The sequence below is a fragment of the Xyrauchen texanus genome, chromosome 12 (genome assembly GCF_025860055.1).
Source record: "Xyrauchen texanus isolate HMW12.3.18 chromosome 12, RBS_HiC_50CHRs, whole genome shotgun sequence".
NCBI classification, from domain to species: Eukaryota; Metazoa; Chordata; class Actinopteri; order Cypriniformes; family Catostomidae; genus Xyrauchen; species Xyrauchen texanus.
Window position 1 is genome coordinate 39,142,633 of NC_068287.1, and position 18,380 is coordinate 39,161,012.

The following is an 18,380-nucleotide window of genomic DNA, read 5'->3' on the forward strand; positions in this document are numbered from 1 at the left end:
GGAGGGCATGGACGGGCAGAGAGGGTGCTGCATGTGTGTGTGTTTGTTTATGCTGGTTTTATGTTGAGTTTGATATTAAACTTCTCGTTGAATGTTCAGCCGGTTCCCGCCTCCTCCTTGCCCATCCTTTAACTGTTACAGTTATGTAAAGCAATGGCATTCACATGTGGTTTTAAGTGTATCTTAAATAAATATTCAAGGTTCAATACAAGTTAAGCTTAACTCATAGCATTTGTGGCAAAATTTTGATTACACCACAAAAAATAACTCATCCCCACTTTTCTTTAAAAAAACCCCCAAAATCGCTGTTTCAATGAGGCACTTACAATGGAATTGAATGGAGCCAATTTTTTGGAGGGTTTAAAGGCAGAAATGTGAAGAATTTAATTTTACAAAAGAACTTACATTAATTATTTTGTTTAAACTCATGTATTATTTGAGCTGTAAAGTTGTTTAAATCATCATATTACCAATCGTCATATATACATCGTCATGACAACGAAGTAGTAAATTGGCTAAAACTTTACTCAGAAAATTTTGTACATGATTTTATCACACTAAAATCATGTTAACACTCATATTGTTTATAAGTTGTGGCTATACTTTTGAAAGAGTGAGTATATTAACATTTACGGTTTGGCCCCCATTCTCTTCCATTGTAAGTGTCTCACTATAATTTTTGCCTTTTTTAAAGAAAAAGAGGGGCAAGTCAATATATATATTTTTTGGTAATCAATATTATGCCACAAATGCTGTTGATTAATCTTAACTTGTATTGAACCCAAAATATTCCTTTAGGTGTTCAAATATGTTTGGGCCGCTGCATATTACAGGCTAGAAAGACTAAGAGAATGATATAGAAACATAAAGTTACTTTATGACTTTAAGGTCTCCTGTATTGATTCAATAAAGCCAACTATAGAGAGCGAGAGTGAGACAGAGGACAAGCACTGGAGTGTTTCAAAATCAAAAGACTCCTTCCCTCGAGTCTAGTGCGGTTTAGGTAATTATACATAATTAACAAGAGAGACATTCACAACAGTCTTAACTGCAGGACTACCCACACACGCACACAGATCTCAGTGGGTTATGTGCCCCGTAGCCCATGTAATTGACGGTAATGCCGATCTGACATTCCTGGCCCGTGGGATCTCTCACCTTGAATTGGACTCCCAACCGCAATGCGGTTTCTCTGAGCACTACAACAGCGAGAGATAACGATCCTGTGCATACCATTAAATAAAAAGCACATTTTGTCTAAATGGCAGGTGGAACAGGTAATTCCAGGCTGCTCACACTGAGTCTCGGCTATACAATCTAGATTAGAGTAAGATGAATCCTATTCTTAAAGGAGATTCATAATTTTGGATTTTGGACTAATTACAACTGATAACACTGAAAAGAGAATACATACTCTGGGCCTTAAACTTTGCAGTAAGAACGGATGAGTCACTGGAATCTTTGTATAATATAACTACAATTTTGCTAATTGAGTCTTGCTGTAAGTCTCGCTGTAAGAAAGTTTTATAAATGGGTGTTTCTTCAACTTCGGATAATTGGATGTCCCAGGAAAATAACACATTTAAACTTTTTTCTATTCTTTTTTTTTTTTGTTGTAAATGAAGGACATTTTACCATGCCTTCATCATTTATTTTTGATACTTTTCAGATGTCTTTAAATTAATTGGTAAATGTTGCGAGCCAGATTTAACCAATTAACACCAATATGAGCTCCACTGGTACATTTGTGTCAGAATGCCATTCCAGATCTACTCCTGGGATATTATTATTATTTTTATTTTTTCCTATTGCCACTTTTATTTTGTGTAGAGTTGAGAGAGGACCGTAAATGATGCATAGTCCGAGAAGGATTGAGATTGGGAAATGTTGCAAACTGGATTCAAACCATCATCACCCATATGAGCACCACATATTTAATCATGTTCACTGACCACTAAGTCATGGCATCGGCAATCCTGAGATGTTTTTGTGGGACATGGGTTGCTCTAGGTTAACATTGCAGTGGATAAGGGTTAGTATTTGAGTTTCTGTGCACATGGCAGCCCATGATGGATTCTCCTGATGAACCTGATTCACTCTGTCAAACTTACTTTACTTCTCTTGTCCTATTGCTCACTGGAACGAGGAAACAGTGACAAAATCCAACAGTGTTATGAATTCAAACTTCATACAATTATGGCTAAATGTGACGTTTCCCCTAACACAATACTTTTATCATCTTCCCCTTTATCAGACTGCTTGATAACCTTTTCTGATGGTTATCAATGGATGTGTCTGATAGGAAAGAAATGAGTTTTGGAATCTGCTTTTTTTTTTCATGACTAGCTCCCCCCCCCCGAATACAGATTAAGATTCAAGTCTGACTTTAAATCAATCCTGTTTTGGCTTTCTTCCATAACTTCTCAGAGGAGCAAATGATTAACTAAACCATTAGAGGTATTCAATATTTTCTGTTTATTGTAGCATCTGTGTGTGTGTTTTATACTTTCTGTGTTTATTTCAGATTACAAACAGAGTCCCTCAGGGATGCTAAAGAGGTTTTTTTTACGAGCCTTCACTCAAAGTTGGTCTTTTTGGAGCACTAAATTTTCTCTAAACTTCACATTCTGTTTTCATCTTGCCATTCAGAGCATTAATAGACTTGGAGCACCATTGTTTCTCATAGATTGCTGTGGCCTTTGTATTTGCCCACATACTGCTATGTTTTAGTAAGGTAATGGATCACTGAGCTTGCTGAAATGTAAAACTCTCCTTCTGGGCTCAGCAGAGGATGTTTTTGTCATATTTTCTCATTCATAGCCTTCATTGTGTGTGTGTCAAAGCTATAGAGTGAGAGGTTTTTGTTAGCAGAGGGGTATTTGTGCCCTAATAAGAGTGGTTGTAAAGTAGTATTACAAAGGTTTTCTTGTCTGTTCTCTTGCCCTTCTCAATCAAGTTTTTACCTAGATTTTTCCTCTCATTCTCACCTCGCTTCCTTAACCCTTGTGTTCATCATTGGCAATCTCTCCTTGTGTTTTCTGGTCAAAATGACTGATCCATTTAACCATTTATGAATCTCACATATTCCATGTACTATCAAAATATATTGCATTAGATCTTTTTCCAACTATATTTCTAGTAATGCCCTTTTACATGGTGTTTGTACATAAATGTGTGTCGGCAGTGTGTGTACACAACCACTCTACAATGTTAAAAGTCCACCCACTCCTCTTTTTTATATTTCTATTAATCAAAAACAGTGTGTCAAAATGAATGGTTTTCATTTCTGCTCTAACGTGACATCACGTTTGAGCAGGCCTCGCCCACGACTGGTGAGGGACTCCACCCTATTATCATAGATCCTCCCCTGAGTGATCTACACACAGTCCGTCATTTATTTCCGCGCTGGAGCAGATACAGTGAGAAGAATAATGTCTCAGCTTCATAAGCGTCATAAGTGTTCTGTTGTTGGCTGTAAAAGTGATTATAAGAGTCTTCATGAACTCTCGGCATCAGAGCCACTGAAGACACAATGGACAAGTTTTATTTTTGAAGGAAATGTGCCCCAAAACATTCAAAAATGTGTTTATGTTTGTGTAAATAATTTCAGTTCATGTTCCAGCTTTATATCCTGAAGATGTGGTCACCTTTCCGAATGTGCTTGTTAGCTGATTCCACGGCTATTGCAGCTTAAGTTACCATTGTCTCTGATTGTATTCACCGAGACCAGAGCTTTGTCAGGGGCGGAGAGAAGCAGCTCATTTGCATTTAAAGAGACACACACGAAAACAGCGTGATATTGATTCCACGCAAAAGAGGCATTTACAACATGGTGTAATAAATGATCCGTGGAGTATTTTGAGCTGAAACTTCACAGACACATCCTGGGGATACCCGAGACTTATATTACATCTTGTAAAAAGGGGCATAATAGGTCTCCTTTAATGTTTAACCAGATATTCGTTTTTAATTTAAAAAAAAAAATGGCAGAAAGTCACACTTGTGGTGTTCCCGGTAAAAAACTAAATCGTCCCATTAAAATGTATAGATATCTCATTATGAATATATTTTCAATAGTTATTGCATTAGATCTTTTGTTAACTTGATTTTTAGTAATTAGAACAGGTTTTTTACTTCTTTTTGGAACTTACTGATAGCAGGCTTTATTGACCTGACATTATACAACTTTTTTCAAGTTAAAATAGCATTATTTATTGATTATTTTGACTATATAAAAACCATTCACAAAATGTTCTGTGTTATTTATCATTTTATAATTTTAATGTTGATTTAATATTTAACAAAGAAGTTTGTTTTGCCACATTTATTTTCTCAAAAAGTTCCCAAAACACATTGTGATAATATCAAGAATAGTTCAGAAGTTGCCTGAGCAATCAAAGTGTGTGTGTGTGTGTGTGTGTGTGTGTGTGTGTGTGTGTGTGTGTGTGTGTGTGTGTGTGTGTGTGTGTGTGTGTGTGTGTGTGTGTGTGTGTGTGTGTGTGAAACCTTTTAAAGCATCTTTACACTGCACACTACATAGAAATTAGTCTGAATAATTTTTATTGGTATTTACTAAGGCAAGCATTGCTATCAAAGTTGCTCATTCTTAGAATTAGGGAAGTGCACAAACCCATAACCCTAAGTATTACATTTTGTTGCATAATACATCCCACACCATTGGTTCTGTGGACATGAATGAAATTGGAACTAAAATTGCATAGATGGATGCCAGCAGGAGGCTGAAAACAGTACATCGTCAGCATTGAACATTAGAAACCCAACTATCCTTAACTCTTTACAATATTTTTCTTCTCAAGGCCGGTTTGAGCTGGTCAAGACTGATTCTTACAGGCGTGGACTGGTTTGTGACAGTCCTGGTCGGTCCTATCTAATCAGTATTAGTCCTGGCCAGTTTGTGTTCAAATGTCTTCCCAGGCCCACGGTAAGAGTGGAAGGCAGCCCGGCCTCTAGCCTGCTCACCGCAACACGTGCTGTCCTACCCAGCGATACAACTAACTGCGCCAAGTGTCTGAGGAATGGGTCTGGCGATGCATCTAACTCTGCCGAGCCCTCCCTTTATGTTTATGACAGCAGTGATGAGGCTAAACCAACATCAGGGATGCCTTGTTCCACCGCTGCCCAAACAAGGCTTATTAATTATGTGCCCCTTCTCTTCTCCTGCCCAACGGCCACCACAAGGCTGGCTGAAAGACGACCCTCAGAGGTGGGGTGATGATGACAGGGGGTGGGTCATTCAGCCACCCTGTTTGAAATAGAGTTGCTTGTGCTGCAGAAATGATCCACTTATAGGAGCGGTTCGACCTACATAATTTACTCATATAATTCAGTTTAAAAAAAAATTACTTGTGTTGGTTGTGAGTGAGTAAATTATAACAGAATCTCCATTTTGGGTGAACTATTCCTTTAACAGATACAATGACTATGCACAATAAACCAAACCTTACCAGAAGGATACTGGTCATGGCATGTTATACAGTGATGATTTTGATAAATACCAGCTATGATTTAATCCTATCGTGTTGCAGATAATTGAGTCATAATTATCCTCAGTCACCATTCACTTTTATTGCATTTGATTTCCATACCAATTGAATGGTGGGTGAAGCTATTTACAACTTTGTTGCCATAATTTTGTGATTTCAACAGAGTCTAAATAATTTATAAATGTTGCTGTTTTTAGGGTTTGACTGAAATTAGAGGTCAAATGTAATTCCAGATCTGGCCATTAAGGGCAGATTTCCACTTCATGTGCCAGAGAAAGCTGCTGTCATTATCAAAATTCCTCTCTTTTTCATCTCTCCAACTCTGATGGGCTGTAAATTCCCTGCCAGGCCCGACTGACAGCGTGGCTCACAGGGGTTGACAGCCATGCCCAGCAATGCTGCAAGATTAGAGATGAATTCTCCAGGGCCCTGGAGTTTTGCTGAGCTGCAAGGAGAAAGATAAAATTAGCCCCCAGGAAGGGGAATCGGATACTTTGTGGTGGGAGGAAAAGGGAAAGCCTAACACAAAGAGCTGTGCCTTCTGGAAAATAAATTAGTGACAAATATAAAAGATAAAAAGAAGATAAATTCTTCTAGTGGGCTTGCAGCATCATGCCTTGCAGATATAGAGTTAGCAAGAGATGGATAAATTTCATTTTATGTTTCAAATCTCTATGCTAATGGAAAAGTTAGGGTAAAACATAAGGATTATAAGAGGTCATATCCTACATCATATTTCCTCAGTAGTCCACTTATAATATTAGCCCAGTTTTCTTGCACCAAAAATAGTTAATGTAGTTAAACTATATGTTCTCCGACCATTGGAACTAAGGCTGTTTCTGCTTCTGTTGCTTAAAAATCTGAAACTTTCTGGTCATTATTGTTGCTCTAGAAGACACTATTAAAGGAATAGTTCACCCAAAACTTTAAATCCTATCACAATTTACTCACCTTCATGTGATTCCAAACAAGGGCTAAGCAAATATTCACCATATATTCATGATGATTTTGCTGGCAACAGCCTATATAAATAAGCAATATTGTAAATATTGTGAAGATTTTTATGCACATTTTATTTGGCCACTACATTTCCAGAAGAATGTCTCCTAGAACTAAGAAACTAAACTAAAACTAGAAACATGCCTTCATAATTTTGCACTCGATTTTTCTTCACTTCAACAGTTTGAATCTACTTGGCTACAATGGCTGTTTGATTGAAATATTGGTTCCTCTGATTTAAAGTTTTAAGCTATGTCCACATGAATCTGTATACTTTTGAAAGAGGCGTTTTTGTTTTCGAAACGCTCTCTGTCCACACTGCCTTTTCAAGCGTTTTCCAAAAGTTGCTCATCCACACTGAAACGTGTCCGTTTCAGCAATTTTGAGTAAACATCCCATTGCCTTTGAAGGAATGCAATGTGAAGCTTGTACAAAGTAACATTTATCTTTAACAATGATATTAAAGTGAATATCAGGCACATCAACACCCCTACAACATGGGCCGCCATCTTGATTTGTTTGGGTTTAATGGATCACATGACTGTGTCACATGACAACAAATACAGTACGCATTGTTTACCCTGTCAACCTTAAAATGCGAAGATAGGGTTTTCAAATGTATCCACTTGGGAGAATGTTAAATGGTCTACACTTATATTATACTGGCAGCCATATCACCCTGCAGCTCTTGCCTGGTTGCCCACTAAAGCTAAGCAGGGTTGAGCCTGGCCAGTACCTGGATGGGAGACCTCCTGGGGAAAACCAAGGTTGCTGCTGGAAGTGGTATTAGGGAGGCCAGCAGGGGGTGCTCACCCTAAGGTCTGGTGCCCCATTATAGTGATGGGGACACCATACTGTAAAAAGGCACTGTTCTTTGGAATGAGATATTAACCCAAGGTCCTGACTCTCTGTGGTCATTAAAAATCCCAGGACACTAAATGGGGCCAAATTCCCCCCATTGTGGTCTGGAGAAGTGCGGGCGACAAAAAGAGAAGGGCATGCATTGCATACACCCCATTTACACTACCAAATTCTTATGATTGGGCTGTCTTCATTTACACCGATCAGCCACAACATTGTAATCACCTGCCTAATATTGTGTAGGTCCCCCTCGTGCCGCCAAAACAGGGCCAACCCGCATCTCAGAATAGCCTTTTGAGATGTTATTCTTCTCACTCAATTGTACAGAGCGATTATCTGATTTGCTGTAGACTCAGCTCAAACCAGTCTGGTCATTCTCTGTTGACCTCTCTCATCAACAAGACATTTTCGTCCATAGAATCACCACTCACTGGACTGTTCTGCATGAAAATCCCAGGAGATCAGCAGTTACAGAAATACTCAAACCAGCCTGTCTGGCACCAACAATCATGCCATAGTCCAAATCACTGAGATCATATTCTTTTCCCCATTCTGATGGTTGATGTGAACATTAACTGAAGCTCCTGACCCGTAATAGCATGATATTATGCTCTGCACTACTGCCACATGATTGGCTGGTTAGATAATCACATGGATTACTGTTGGTGAAAGACGGTCTGGTTTGTGTATTTCTGTAACTGCTGATCTCCTGGGATTTTCATGCAGAACAGTCTCTAGAATTTACTCAGGATAGTGCCAAAAAACATCCAGTGAGTGGTGCATTCTGTGGACGAAAATGTCTTGTTGATGAGAGAGGTCAACAGGTGATTGCCAGACTGGATTGAACTGACAAAGTCTACAGTAACTCAGATAACCTCTCTGTAAAATTGTGGTGAGAAGAATATCATCTCAGAAAGCTATACTGAGATGTGGGCTGATGCTGTTTTGGTGGCACGAGGGGGACCTAAACAATATCAGGCAGGTGGTTTTAATATTGTGGCTGATCGGTGTATATCGATGCTGCATGATGTGAAATGGAATACCGTGGCACCCATTTTCACGATTACAACACCCACAGTTAGCACACACACTACCATCCATGCCAACTTGGCATGAAATGGCACTTAGAATGAGCATTCTCTCAAAAATTGGATAAGACGTAGCGCATGGTCGTAGTGCATATCGATGTGTTTTGCATGCTTAAAAAAAGAGCCCTTTATCTGAAATCAAATTGAATTCAGTTGCTTTGGATGAGAACGTCAACTAAATGACGAAGTTGTCCAATTGAAGTTCTGGATCAGTCCAAGTAGAGTTTTCTACACCATCTCTGTGGGATGTAGTGATGTGTCTTGTTGTACTTGAGTGAACATTTGCATGTCTTGTAGGGTGATAAGCACTGAAAACAGCCCACCAATGTCATGCAATGAAGCCCACTCAGAGCTCAGTGCAGTCACTTAGCATTCATGTGGAGGAATCTTTAAAATATGGACAGTCATTTTTACGAGCAAACAAGCACTCACTATTGCAGTATTTTCAAGACTCAAGTTTATAGACCTTATTCAGAGTAGTGCCATTTTTAATTTTTTATGGATTTGAAAATTAGGCTGTGAGGGATGTACTGTCTCTTCAATGACTGTATATAGCTATCAAAAAGCTCCTAGACCACATTCAATTTTCCACAAACCATGTTGTCTGGAGTTTTTGTCTACTAAAATTTCTTGGAAAGATGATTTTCCAATGTTTTGTCAGCGGAAAGATCTAAAAACACTTTAAACAACTGGACAACCCATTGAAGACATTGTACGTCTATCCCTCGTTGTCATTCCCATCAAAAATCAAATATGGCTCTGCTGTTAATAAGGTCTATAGACCCAAACATGATTATTAAAGTTTCAAAGGACCTTTTTCACCAGGTTCAATTGTTAGTTTCAGATGCAATTTCAAAATGTTACCAGACTTGAAATGCAAAAACCATTCCTGTTTCTGCTAATTAAACATCTCAGTGTTTTATATGGGTCATTAAACTGTTGTATTAGCACATTTGTCTTTGTCAGTTCAGCTGACTTAAACATTAGTTTATTCATTCAGCAAAGAGCTCTCGTTGTACCAAAAGTCATTGAGGAAAGTCAGCAGCTGAGCAGCACTAAAGTCAGCATTGCTGAAGCTGTTTTTGCCCAGAAGTCCTCCAGCTGATCTCAGATCAATGAAAGAGGTGCCAGCTGAGAAGAAAAATGCAATCCATAAGTTTGCTGTACATCTGCACATTACCCAGATCCAAGTGTGAGAAAAGGACAAAGAGGATTTTTAAATAGTGACAGAACTATCATTGTTTCAAGCAAACCAGTTAACGCAAGCAGAGAAGTGTGACCTTTACCATGTGTAGACACTAAAAGTTGCTTGATGGCATTGTCTTGTCTCTTTTTTCCACTGAAATGGTGCTTGTGCCAGAGCCAAACGACTATGTTATTACATGTCCTGCCACAAACACACATGGCACACTGTGGTCTATATTTATGAGTCAGTTATGAGAAGTAATCCCAAGTAATATAATTCAGTTTATGATCAGATCCTTATTATACATCTTTTCCATCTGTCACTTTACATAGAAAGGGAAGGGTTTTATCACCACTGGAGAGCAGAGGAGTAATGGAAAATGGGAATACAGTGATGTATTTCAAGGTGTTATATGTTAGACACAGCAGATGCCTTCAAGATCTTTCCCTGTTTCTGACCAGTGGTTGGATCTAAGCTGTGTGTTTTTAAAGGAACACATACACACGTGCATGCGCACACACAAACACATGGCAGAGTTCTGTATTTTCTGTTTTCCTCCCTCACAGCATAACACTAGTTTATGAATTCTGCGATTCATATAGTTCTTTTTTTATCAATTCCCTCACTTCGTGATCTCCAATATGAAGAGCGCTGATCAAAGTCTTGGTTTCGAGTTCCATTGTTTCCCTCCTATGCAGTATTTGACATCTGAATTTTCTCTCTTTGCAGTTGCAGAAATGGCGATGAACAGCATCCTGAACCCTGATGACATTAAGAAAGCCCTGGATGCATTTAAAGGCAACTATGACATCACATATACTGTCACACTTTTCCTGAACATATGATGAAGATAATAATGAATACATTACAGTCTCTTTAAGAATAGTGGCAGTTCAGCGAGTGTCCCACAGAAGTGCGTTGGCTCACCACATATTATCACAAGTGAATCGCATGGCTTCTTTACCGCATCCACACTATGTTTGATAAGGTTTTAGTGTGAAATGTTATTTACACAATTTTTTTCCCTCCTTTTTAAAGCTGAAGTATGTCATTTCTGCACCACTAGCGCCGCCAAACTGTATTGCAAAAATACATTTTGTTTTAAAAACAGCAAACCTTAATATGCCCCCCATCTGCCGTTGGTCAAACAAAGAGATAGCCCCACCCCCAGCTCAAGCCAATGGTTGAGTAACATTGTTGGGGTGGGCCTAAATGGGTCCCTCAGAACAAACAGAGCAATTTTCATTGCACAACAGAAACACAGTGAATAAAGTTTTCGAGAAAGTTAACTTATGAATGGCTTACTAATAGCTGCATATTAAGCTGGGATAGAAAAAAATACTTCAGCTTTTACTCTGACAATCTCATATACTCAAGCTACATATATTTCCCTAAAAAATAATTACATAGTTTCTATTTTTGATGTTTTTGATCAACAAATGACTGTAAAGAACAGAAAGAATACATTCAACATTATTCAGTGACGAACGTATTGCGTGGATCTCGTCTTTGGACACATTACACGGAGCGAGTCAAACCAAACTTTTGCACTCAACACGCAGTGAAAGGATCTCGGGGTTAACCTTTTTGCCACTACGTTACTCATTTACTGGTGAGTGAAATCTGAACGTTTACTAGCTATTGGCTAAAACACAGACATTTTGAGACGCAGAACGTGAAATTTGGTTGTATATGCGAGTGAATTACTCACATTGTAGAAGGTTGCACAGAAAGTAAAAGATTGATCTTGGGATTTTAAGAATCGATATTGGGATCGTTGAAATGAAGATCACGAATAATCTGAAAATCAATATTTTTACCCAGCCCTATGACTTACAGTTACTAAAATCACCAGACAAACAATACTACTCTATTAGTACACTATTTTTGTCATTTGTGGATCATTTTCAGTGATCATAATTATCATCATAATTACAGAAAGAAAAGCCAAAGTTTTCAAACAGGCTGAGTCTGTATTTGTGTTTGGTATATTCTCATAGCTGCCGACTCATTCGACCACAAGAGGTTTTTTGAGATGGTCGGACTGAAGGCAAAGTCGGCTGCCGATGTGAAGAAGGCTTTCCATGTCCTGGACGCAGACAACAGTGGTTTTATAGAGGAAGAGGAACTCAAGTAAGACTTAAACATGTGAAATGTACACAAAAATCTCTTGCAAATAAAATTCAACTTCAGGTCCAGATTGTAAATGAAAAGCCATTTTAGCTAGTCAAAAGTCCAGTGTCTAGGCTCACTAATAGTCATAGTCAAAGGTTGGAAACTTTCAAAATAAAGGTGAGCGCATAAGAAGTGTGTAAAAGTTTTGATTCGTTCTGTTTCCTCTTTCCAGGTTTGTTCTAAAATGTTTTGCTTTAGACGGGAGAGACCTGACCGATAAGGAGACCAAAGCATTCCTGCAGGCCGCTGACAAAGATGGAGATGGAAAGATCGGAGTGGATGGTAAAACTATACCAACCTTCCCTACCTTCCCCACAGCCAAAATATGAATTATTATAAGTGAAAAAACATAATCTCTCTCTCTCTCTTTCTCTTTCAGAGTTTTCCGCTCTGGTTCGAGAATAAGCGACACAGACTCTTGGCCTATTCATGCCTCTTGACCTCAGTCCCCTGACACACCCCCAACACACACACACACACACACACACACACCCTCACAAGCTTGCACGCTCCATTTTTATTACATTATCTACCTACACACAAGCAACCATAACCTCCTACAATCATGTTTATTATCCTTTTTCTTCAAAAGTGAGTGTTTTTGCCAGTGTATATAGATCAAGAGACCTTAAACAGGACAAAACCTCATGTCGGCAATATGTAGATATTATAGAAGAGAGAGAAAAAAAACGCTCTTCTCTTTTGTTCACTTTCCATTGTTGTCTATGTCTTTATATTCATTCAACCTCTCCTATTGATCTTTCTCTCATCTGCCCCTTGGCATTGCTCATTCTCTCCATCTCTCTGGTAACAAGCCGTTGTGAAATACAGCAAAAGAAGAAAGAGGTCAAGCTGTGAAAGAAAAAACAAAATAAAGCAAAAATTGCCTCAAGAGTTCTAGCTTGCCATAAATCTGTTTCTTCCCTTCTTTTACCCTTGTTCCCCTTCTGTCGCTCTCTCCACGTTGTGTCAGAGAAGCGACACTAGGGGTCTCTCTTGAGCGCCGATATTCACCTCTGAACTATGAAAAAAGGCCAATGAGAGTTGGCAACCAGTATTTGCATGTCCCGCCCCCAGACATACGGGTATTTAAGCGGCGCAAATACGGGAGTTCATTCAGAAAATTTCTTCGGAGCCGATGGTCGTGTCTGCAACTGCTGCATATTACACACCGAGTTCCTGTCATCCCTCTGCTGCATAACTGTTGGATTCCACGGCGCACAACAGCGGCTTTCTCCTGTTTGCACGGCTGTGCATTCCTGCCCCTGGGCGCATCGACAGTGCAGATTTAAAAATTCTCACAAGTTTTTTCCCTAAAAGAGTGATTTTATTTAAAAGAGTAATTTCCTCTAAAAGAGCAAAACACAGCGCCGCTGAACGTCCTTTTAAGGATTCGTGTTTATAAAGATGCCCTTCCGCCCCTGTGTTGTTTTTGGATGCGGTAGAGTGCTCTCCGCTTCCGACGGCCACAGGCGCTGTCTTGTGTGTCTGGGTAGCGATCACACCGAGGCTGCGTTTGTGGATGGTTCATGTTCTCACTGCGAGAACATGACCATGACAACGTTGCGGTCGCGGCTTGCTTACAACCGTGAGCAAGCCACTCCAGCCGCCCCCCCCCCGTGTCGCTCCTTCTTCCCACGGGATTGAGGACGATGCGGCTGGCGATGGAGGCGATTTGGGGATGGCAGCGGGTGCAGCTCCGCCGGGTACGCCCCCTCGGACCACCCGCGCCCCGACACGCTCGTTGATTCCCGTCCGTGCTCGAGGTAGCGGTGACTCGCCTCACAGCCAGACGGCCGACCCTCTTGCGATGGAAGCCGATGAGCTCACCGCGGCATCGGAGGGCGGGTTATCAACGAGCGGAGGGACGCACAGATGACGAACATGCTTTCCCGGGCAGCCGACAGCGTGGGTGTGGACTGGAACCCTCCATCCTCCCCACAACCATCACGGCTCGACAACTGGTTCCTGGGGTCTGGGCGCCGCTCGCAGCCTCGCACCCCCCGGTCCCGTTTTTCCCGGAAGTGCATGACGAGCTGACGTCTACGTGGAGAGCATCCCTCTCCACTCGTCACATCGCCACAGGCTCGTCCGCCCTTGCCACCCTCGATGGCGGAGCGCGCCATGGGTACGAGGCGATTCCCCAGGTGGATAGGGCGGTTGCGATTCATCTATGCCCCGGTACCCCTACCACCTGGTGAGGTCGCCCCGTACTCCCTTCCCGGACCCGTAGAGCAACCTCCTCGCTGACAGTGAAGGCCTACAGCGCCACCGGACGTGCCGCTTCCTCCCTGCATACCATGGCTCTCCTGCAGGTCCACCAAGCCAAGGCACTACGCGACATGCACGGGAGTGGCCCTGATCCCGACACGCTGCAGGAACTGCGCTCAGCGACCGACCTCGCCCTGAGAGCGACGAAGGTCACAGCGCAAGCACTCGGGCAGGCGATGGCCACGCTAGTGGTCCAGGAACGTCAACTGTGGCTGAACATGGTCGAGATGCGTGAAGCTGACAAGACTCGCTTCCTCAACGCCCCTGTCTCCCCGTTCGGCCTCTTCGGCGACACCGTCGAGGACTTTGCCCAGCAGTGCTCCATGGTGAAGAAGCAGACGGAGGCCATCTCTCACATCATGCCTCGCCGCAAGCCTGCCGCCACGGCCCATGCCCCGTCTGCTCGCCGAGGGCGTCCTCCCGCGGCCAGAGGGCAAACCCCTGCTCTGCCTCAACCCGGGCCCAGCTCTCAGCCCCAGCATTGAGCAAACCACGGGACGCGCACGCCCCCTGTCTCACGGACCCCCTCGAGGACCCGGAAGGTTCCCAGGCGCTCCTGAGACAACGCACCCAGAGCCCAAGACGTTAGCTCCGGAGGTGGTAAGACCGCTCCATCCCCCGGTGGAGGGCCGGGAGGAGAATCCTTTGTTTTTTCATTTGCCGCACCCCCTAACACGGGCTGCGGTACCCAAATTCTCAATAAAAGAGCTATTTCCTTTGTCTCTGGGGCATATGGCCCACTCTGCTTTTCAGGTCTCAACAGTCCCGGCTCCATGGACGCCCCACGACTGTTCCCCGGCCGGCCGGTTCAAATGAGTCCAGAGAACGCCAGCATCAGACCTCCTCCTCAGTCATGAACCCACCCACTGCCGGGTGCGCGGAGCAAGGTAAGTGCTTTGAGTTTATTCTCAGCACCAGAGCCTCGGGATGCCACGTTGCCTCCCGACGCCACGTTACCTGTTCCGCACCACTGCGAAGCCCCGCCGGGTACGTCCAAAAAACCCGTCCCTTTGGTGCCCCTAGCAGGGAGTTTAGAGGCGTGGCTTTCACTGCCCAACCCGTCACGCTGGCTGCACTGGACCACTCGACTCGGTTACGCAATTCAGTTTGCCAGGTCTCCGCCCCCCTTCGTGGGCGTACATTTTTCCGCAGTACACGGCCAACATGCCCATTCCCTGCGCGAAGAAATCTCCTCCCTTCTATTAAAGGACGCGATAGAGCCTGTCCCTCCAACCGAAACGGAGAAGGGTTTCTACAGACCTTACTTTGTTGTACCCAAGAAAGGCGGCGGCTTACGACCGATCTTGGACCTGCAAGTTTTCAATCGGACCTTGTCCAAACTCCCGTTCAAAATGCTCACCCAGAAACAAATTCTATCTGGCGTCCGGCATCTATATTGGTTCGCAGCGGTAGACCTGAAGGACGCGTACTTCCACGTCTCAATTTGCCCTCGACATCGACCCTTCCTACGGTTCGCGTTCGACGGTCAGGCGTATCAGTACAAAGTCCTCCCCTTCGGCCTGTCTCTGTCCCTCGCGTCTTCACGAAAGTCGCAGAGGCAGCTCTTGCCCCGCTCCGAGTAGCCGGCATACGCATACTCAATTACCTCGACGACTGGCTCATACTGGCTCACTCTCGAGAGTTACTATGCGCACACAGAGACCAGATGCTCAGGCACCTCAGCCGTTTGGCGCTTCAGGTCAACTGGGAAAAGAGCAAGCTCTCCCCGGTCCAGAGCATCTCTTTTCTCGGTCTGGAGTTAGACTCTGTCTCAATGACAGCACGTCTCTCCAACGAGCGTGCTCAGTCAGTGCTGAAATGCCTCGCTTCCTTCAAGCCAGGCGCCGTGGTCCCACTAAAACGTTTCCAACAGCTCCTGGGGCATATGGCATCCTCCGCGGCGGCCGCGCCACTGGGGTTGATGCATATGAGACCACTTCAGCACTGGCTCTGGACTCGAGTCCCGAGACGAGCATGGCGCCGCGGCACGCACAACGTAAAAGTTACCTCTGCCTGCCGCCAGACCTTCAAACCCTGGACAGACCTTTGCTTTCTAAGGGCTGGAGTACCCTTGCAGCAGGTGTCCCGATGCGTTCTGGTCACGACCGACGCCTCCAAATTGAGTTGGGGCGCCGTGTGCAATGGGCGCGCAGCCGCAGGCCGGTGGAACCGAGGCCCCGCTGCGCTGGCACATCAACTGCCTAGAGCTGCTGGCTGTTTTTCTGGCCCTGCAGAAGTTTCTTCCGTTAATTCGGCACAAACACATCTTAGTCAGGACAGACAGCACCACGGTCGTAGCCTACATAAACCGCCAAGGTGGAGTACGCTCCCTCCACATGTCACAGCTCGCCCGTCGTCTCCTCCTATGGAGTCAGCAGGGACTGGAGTCACTGCGCGCCACTCACATCCCCGGCAACCTCAATGTGATGGCAGACGCGCTGTCAAGACAAAGCTTGCCCGGCGGAGAGTGGAGACTCCACCCCCAGTCGGTCCAGCTGATTTGGGACCGGTTCGGCAAGGCCCAGGTAGACCTGTTTGCCTCCCAAGAAACCTCCCACTGCCCGCTCTGGTATGCCCGGACAGAGGCTCCCCTCGGGGCAGATGCGCTGGCACACAGCTGGCCCACGGGGCTGCGCAAGTACGCATTTCCCCCAATGAGCCTTCTTGCACAGGTGCTATGCAAGATCAGGGAGGACGAGGAGCAAGTCACTCTGGTAGCCCCCTACTGGCCTACCCGGACTTGGTTTTTGGACCTCACACTCCTCACGACAGCCCCTCCCTGGCGAATTCCCCTGAGGAAGGACCTTCTTTCTCAGGGATGGGGCACGCTCTGGCACCCGCACCCAGACCTCTGGAACCTCCACGTCTGGCCCCTGGACGGGATGCGGAAGATCTAGCCGGTCTACCATCTGCCGTCGTAGATATAATCAATCAAGCTATGTGCCCAAGGTTCCTACCACACCCTTCAGGGATCAGGTAGTGAACCTGCAAGCACTGCCCCGGGAGGAGGCAGATCCAGACCTTTCACTGCTGTGTCCAGTACGTGCCTTACGTATCTACCTGGACCACACACAGAGCACTAGACGCTCTGAGCAGCTCTTCGTCTGCTTTGGGGGACAGCAGAAAGGGAATGCTGTCTCCAAGCAGAGACTCGCCCACTGGGTTGTCGACGCCATTTCCCTGGCTTATCACACCCAGGCTGTGCCCCCCCCCCTTTGCAGGTCCGAGCCCACTCCACCAGGAGTGTTGCGTCCTCATGGGCACTGGCTAGGGGCACTGCCCTAGCAGACATTTGTAGAGCAGCGGGCTGGGCAACACCTAACACTTTCGCGAGATTCTACAATCTCCGAGATGAGTCAGTATCGTCCCGTGTTCTCTCAGGTACCGAGCCCGTAGAACTCGGTGGCACGCCCACGATCTGACCGGGTGAATCGCTTGCATCTAGCGCCCTTCCCCCTAACCAGGGGAAACAGTTCATTCCCAGGAGATCTCAGGTTTGGGACACTGGTTGATTCCTCCCTAGCCCTCGTGGGTCGCAGTTCAGCGGAGGAACTCGCCGACCCAAGCCACTGCAGGTACCACAAACTACCCTGCACTGGTATAGGTGCTCCACAGGTAAGGCCTCCTTCGGACTCCCCCTGTGTGTAACGCCACGGTTCTGTCCCCTCTGGTGAGTGGACTCTCGTGCTTCCCTTAGGCAGTCACGGCTGCCTCGGTTGCCGTGCTGTATGTTCCCCCCTCTATAGGTTGGATCCACCGCCGCACCGACTTTTCCACAGAAGCCCTAAGTCAGGCCTCTGATGGGTTTGCCACTTAAACTTGCCTCCCCTCTCGGGTAGGCGTGGCCTCCGCAGGGTCTTCTCTGCCCTGAATAAGGGCTAAGACCCCCTTCCCTCAATGCGTGTAAGGGCCCCGGCCTAAGTTGCTCTATGCGAGAAACATAGAGAGAAAAGAGGCCCGGCCAGGCTTGGCCCGTTCCCAGGTTGGCGGCCAGCACCTTGTTCCCCTTCAGGGTAACGATAAGGAATCCTGATGGCTTAAATGGGGCATTGGGGAAGGGTATGTGCAGCCTGATACAGTTGGTCGTCCTGCACGTAAGAATACCTGCTCGCTCCTGTATCAGCAGTTCACGTTCACGGCTCAGCGCGTGGCGCTTTTATAAGTGGACCCCTAGTGTTGCTTCTCTGACACAACGTGGAGAGAGCGACAGAAGGGGAACGTCTAGGTTACGTATGTAACCTCCGTTCCCTGATGGAGGGAACGAGACGTTGTGTCTCCCCTGCCACGTCGCTGAGC

General features: G+C 44.8%; 1 protein-coding gene across 1 annotated transcript in view; it reads left to right on the forward strand.

Moving 5' to 3' along the window:
• LOC127652622 (parvalbumin-7-like) overlaps positions 1-12,705 on the forward strand; it is a 38,639-nt gene extending 25,934 nt beyond the window's left edge. Inside the window, exons 2-5 of the mRNA XM_052138868.1 lie at positions 10,368-10,436; positions 11,639-11,771; positions 11,986-12,095; positions 12,193-12,705. Coding sequence (XP_051994828.1) covers positions 10,376-10,436; positions 11,639-11,771; positions 11,986-12,095; positions 12,193-12,218 — 330 coding nt within the window. The 5' untranslated portion in view covers positions 10,368-10,375 and the 3' untranslated portion in view covers positions 12,219-12,705. The remainder of the gene's footprint in view (positions 1-10,367; positions 10,437-11,638; positions 11,772-11,985; positions 12,096-12,192) is intronic.
• The last annotated feature ends 5,675 nt before the right edge of the window (positions 12,706-18,380 follow it).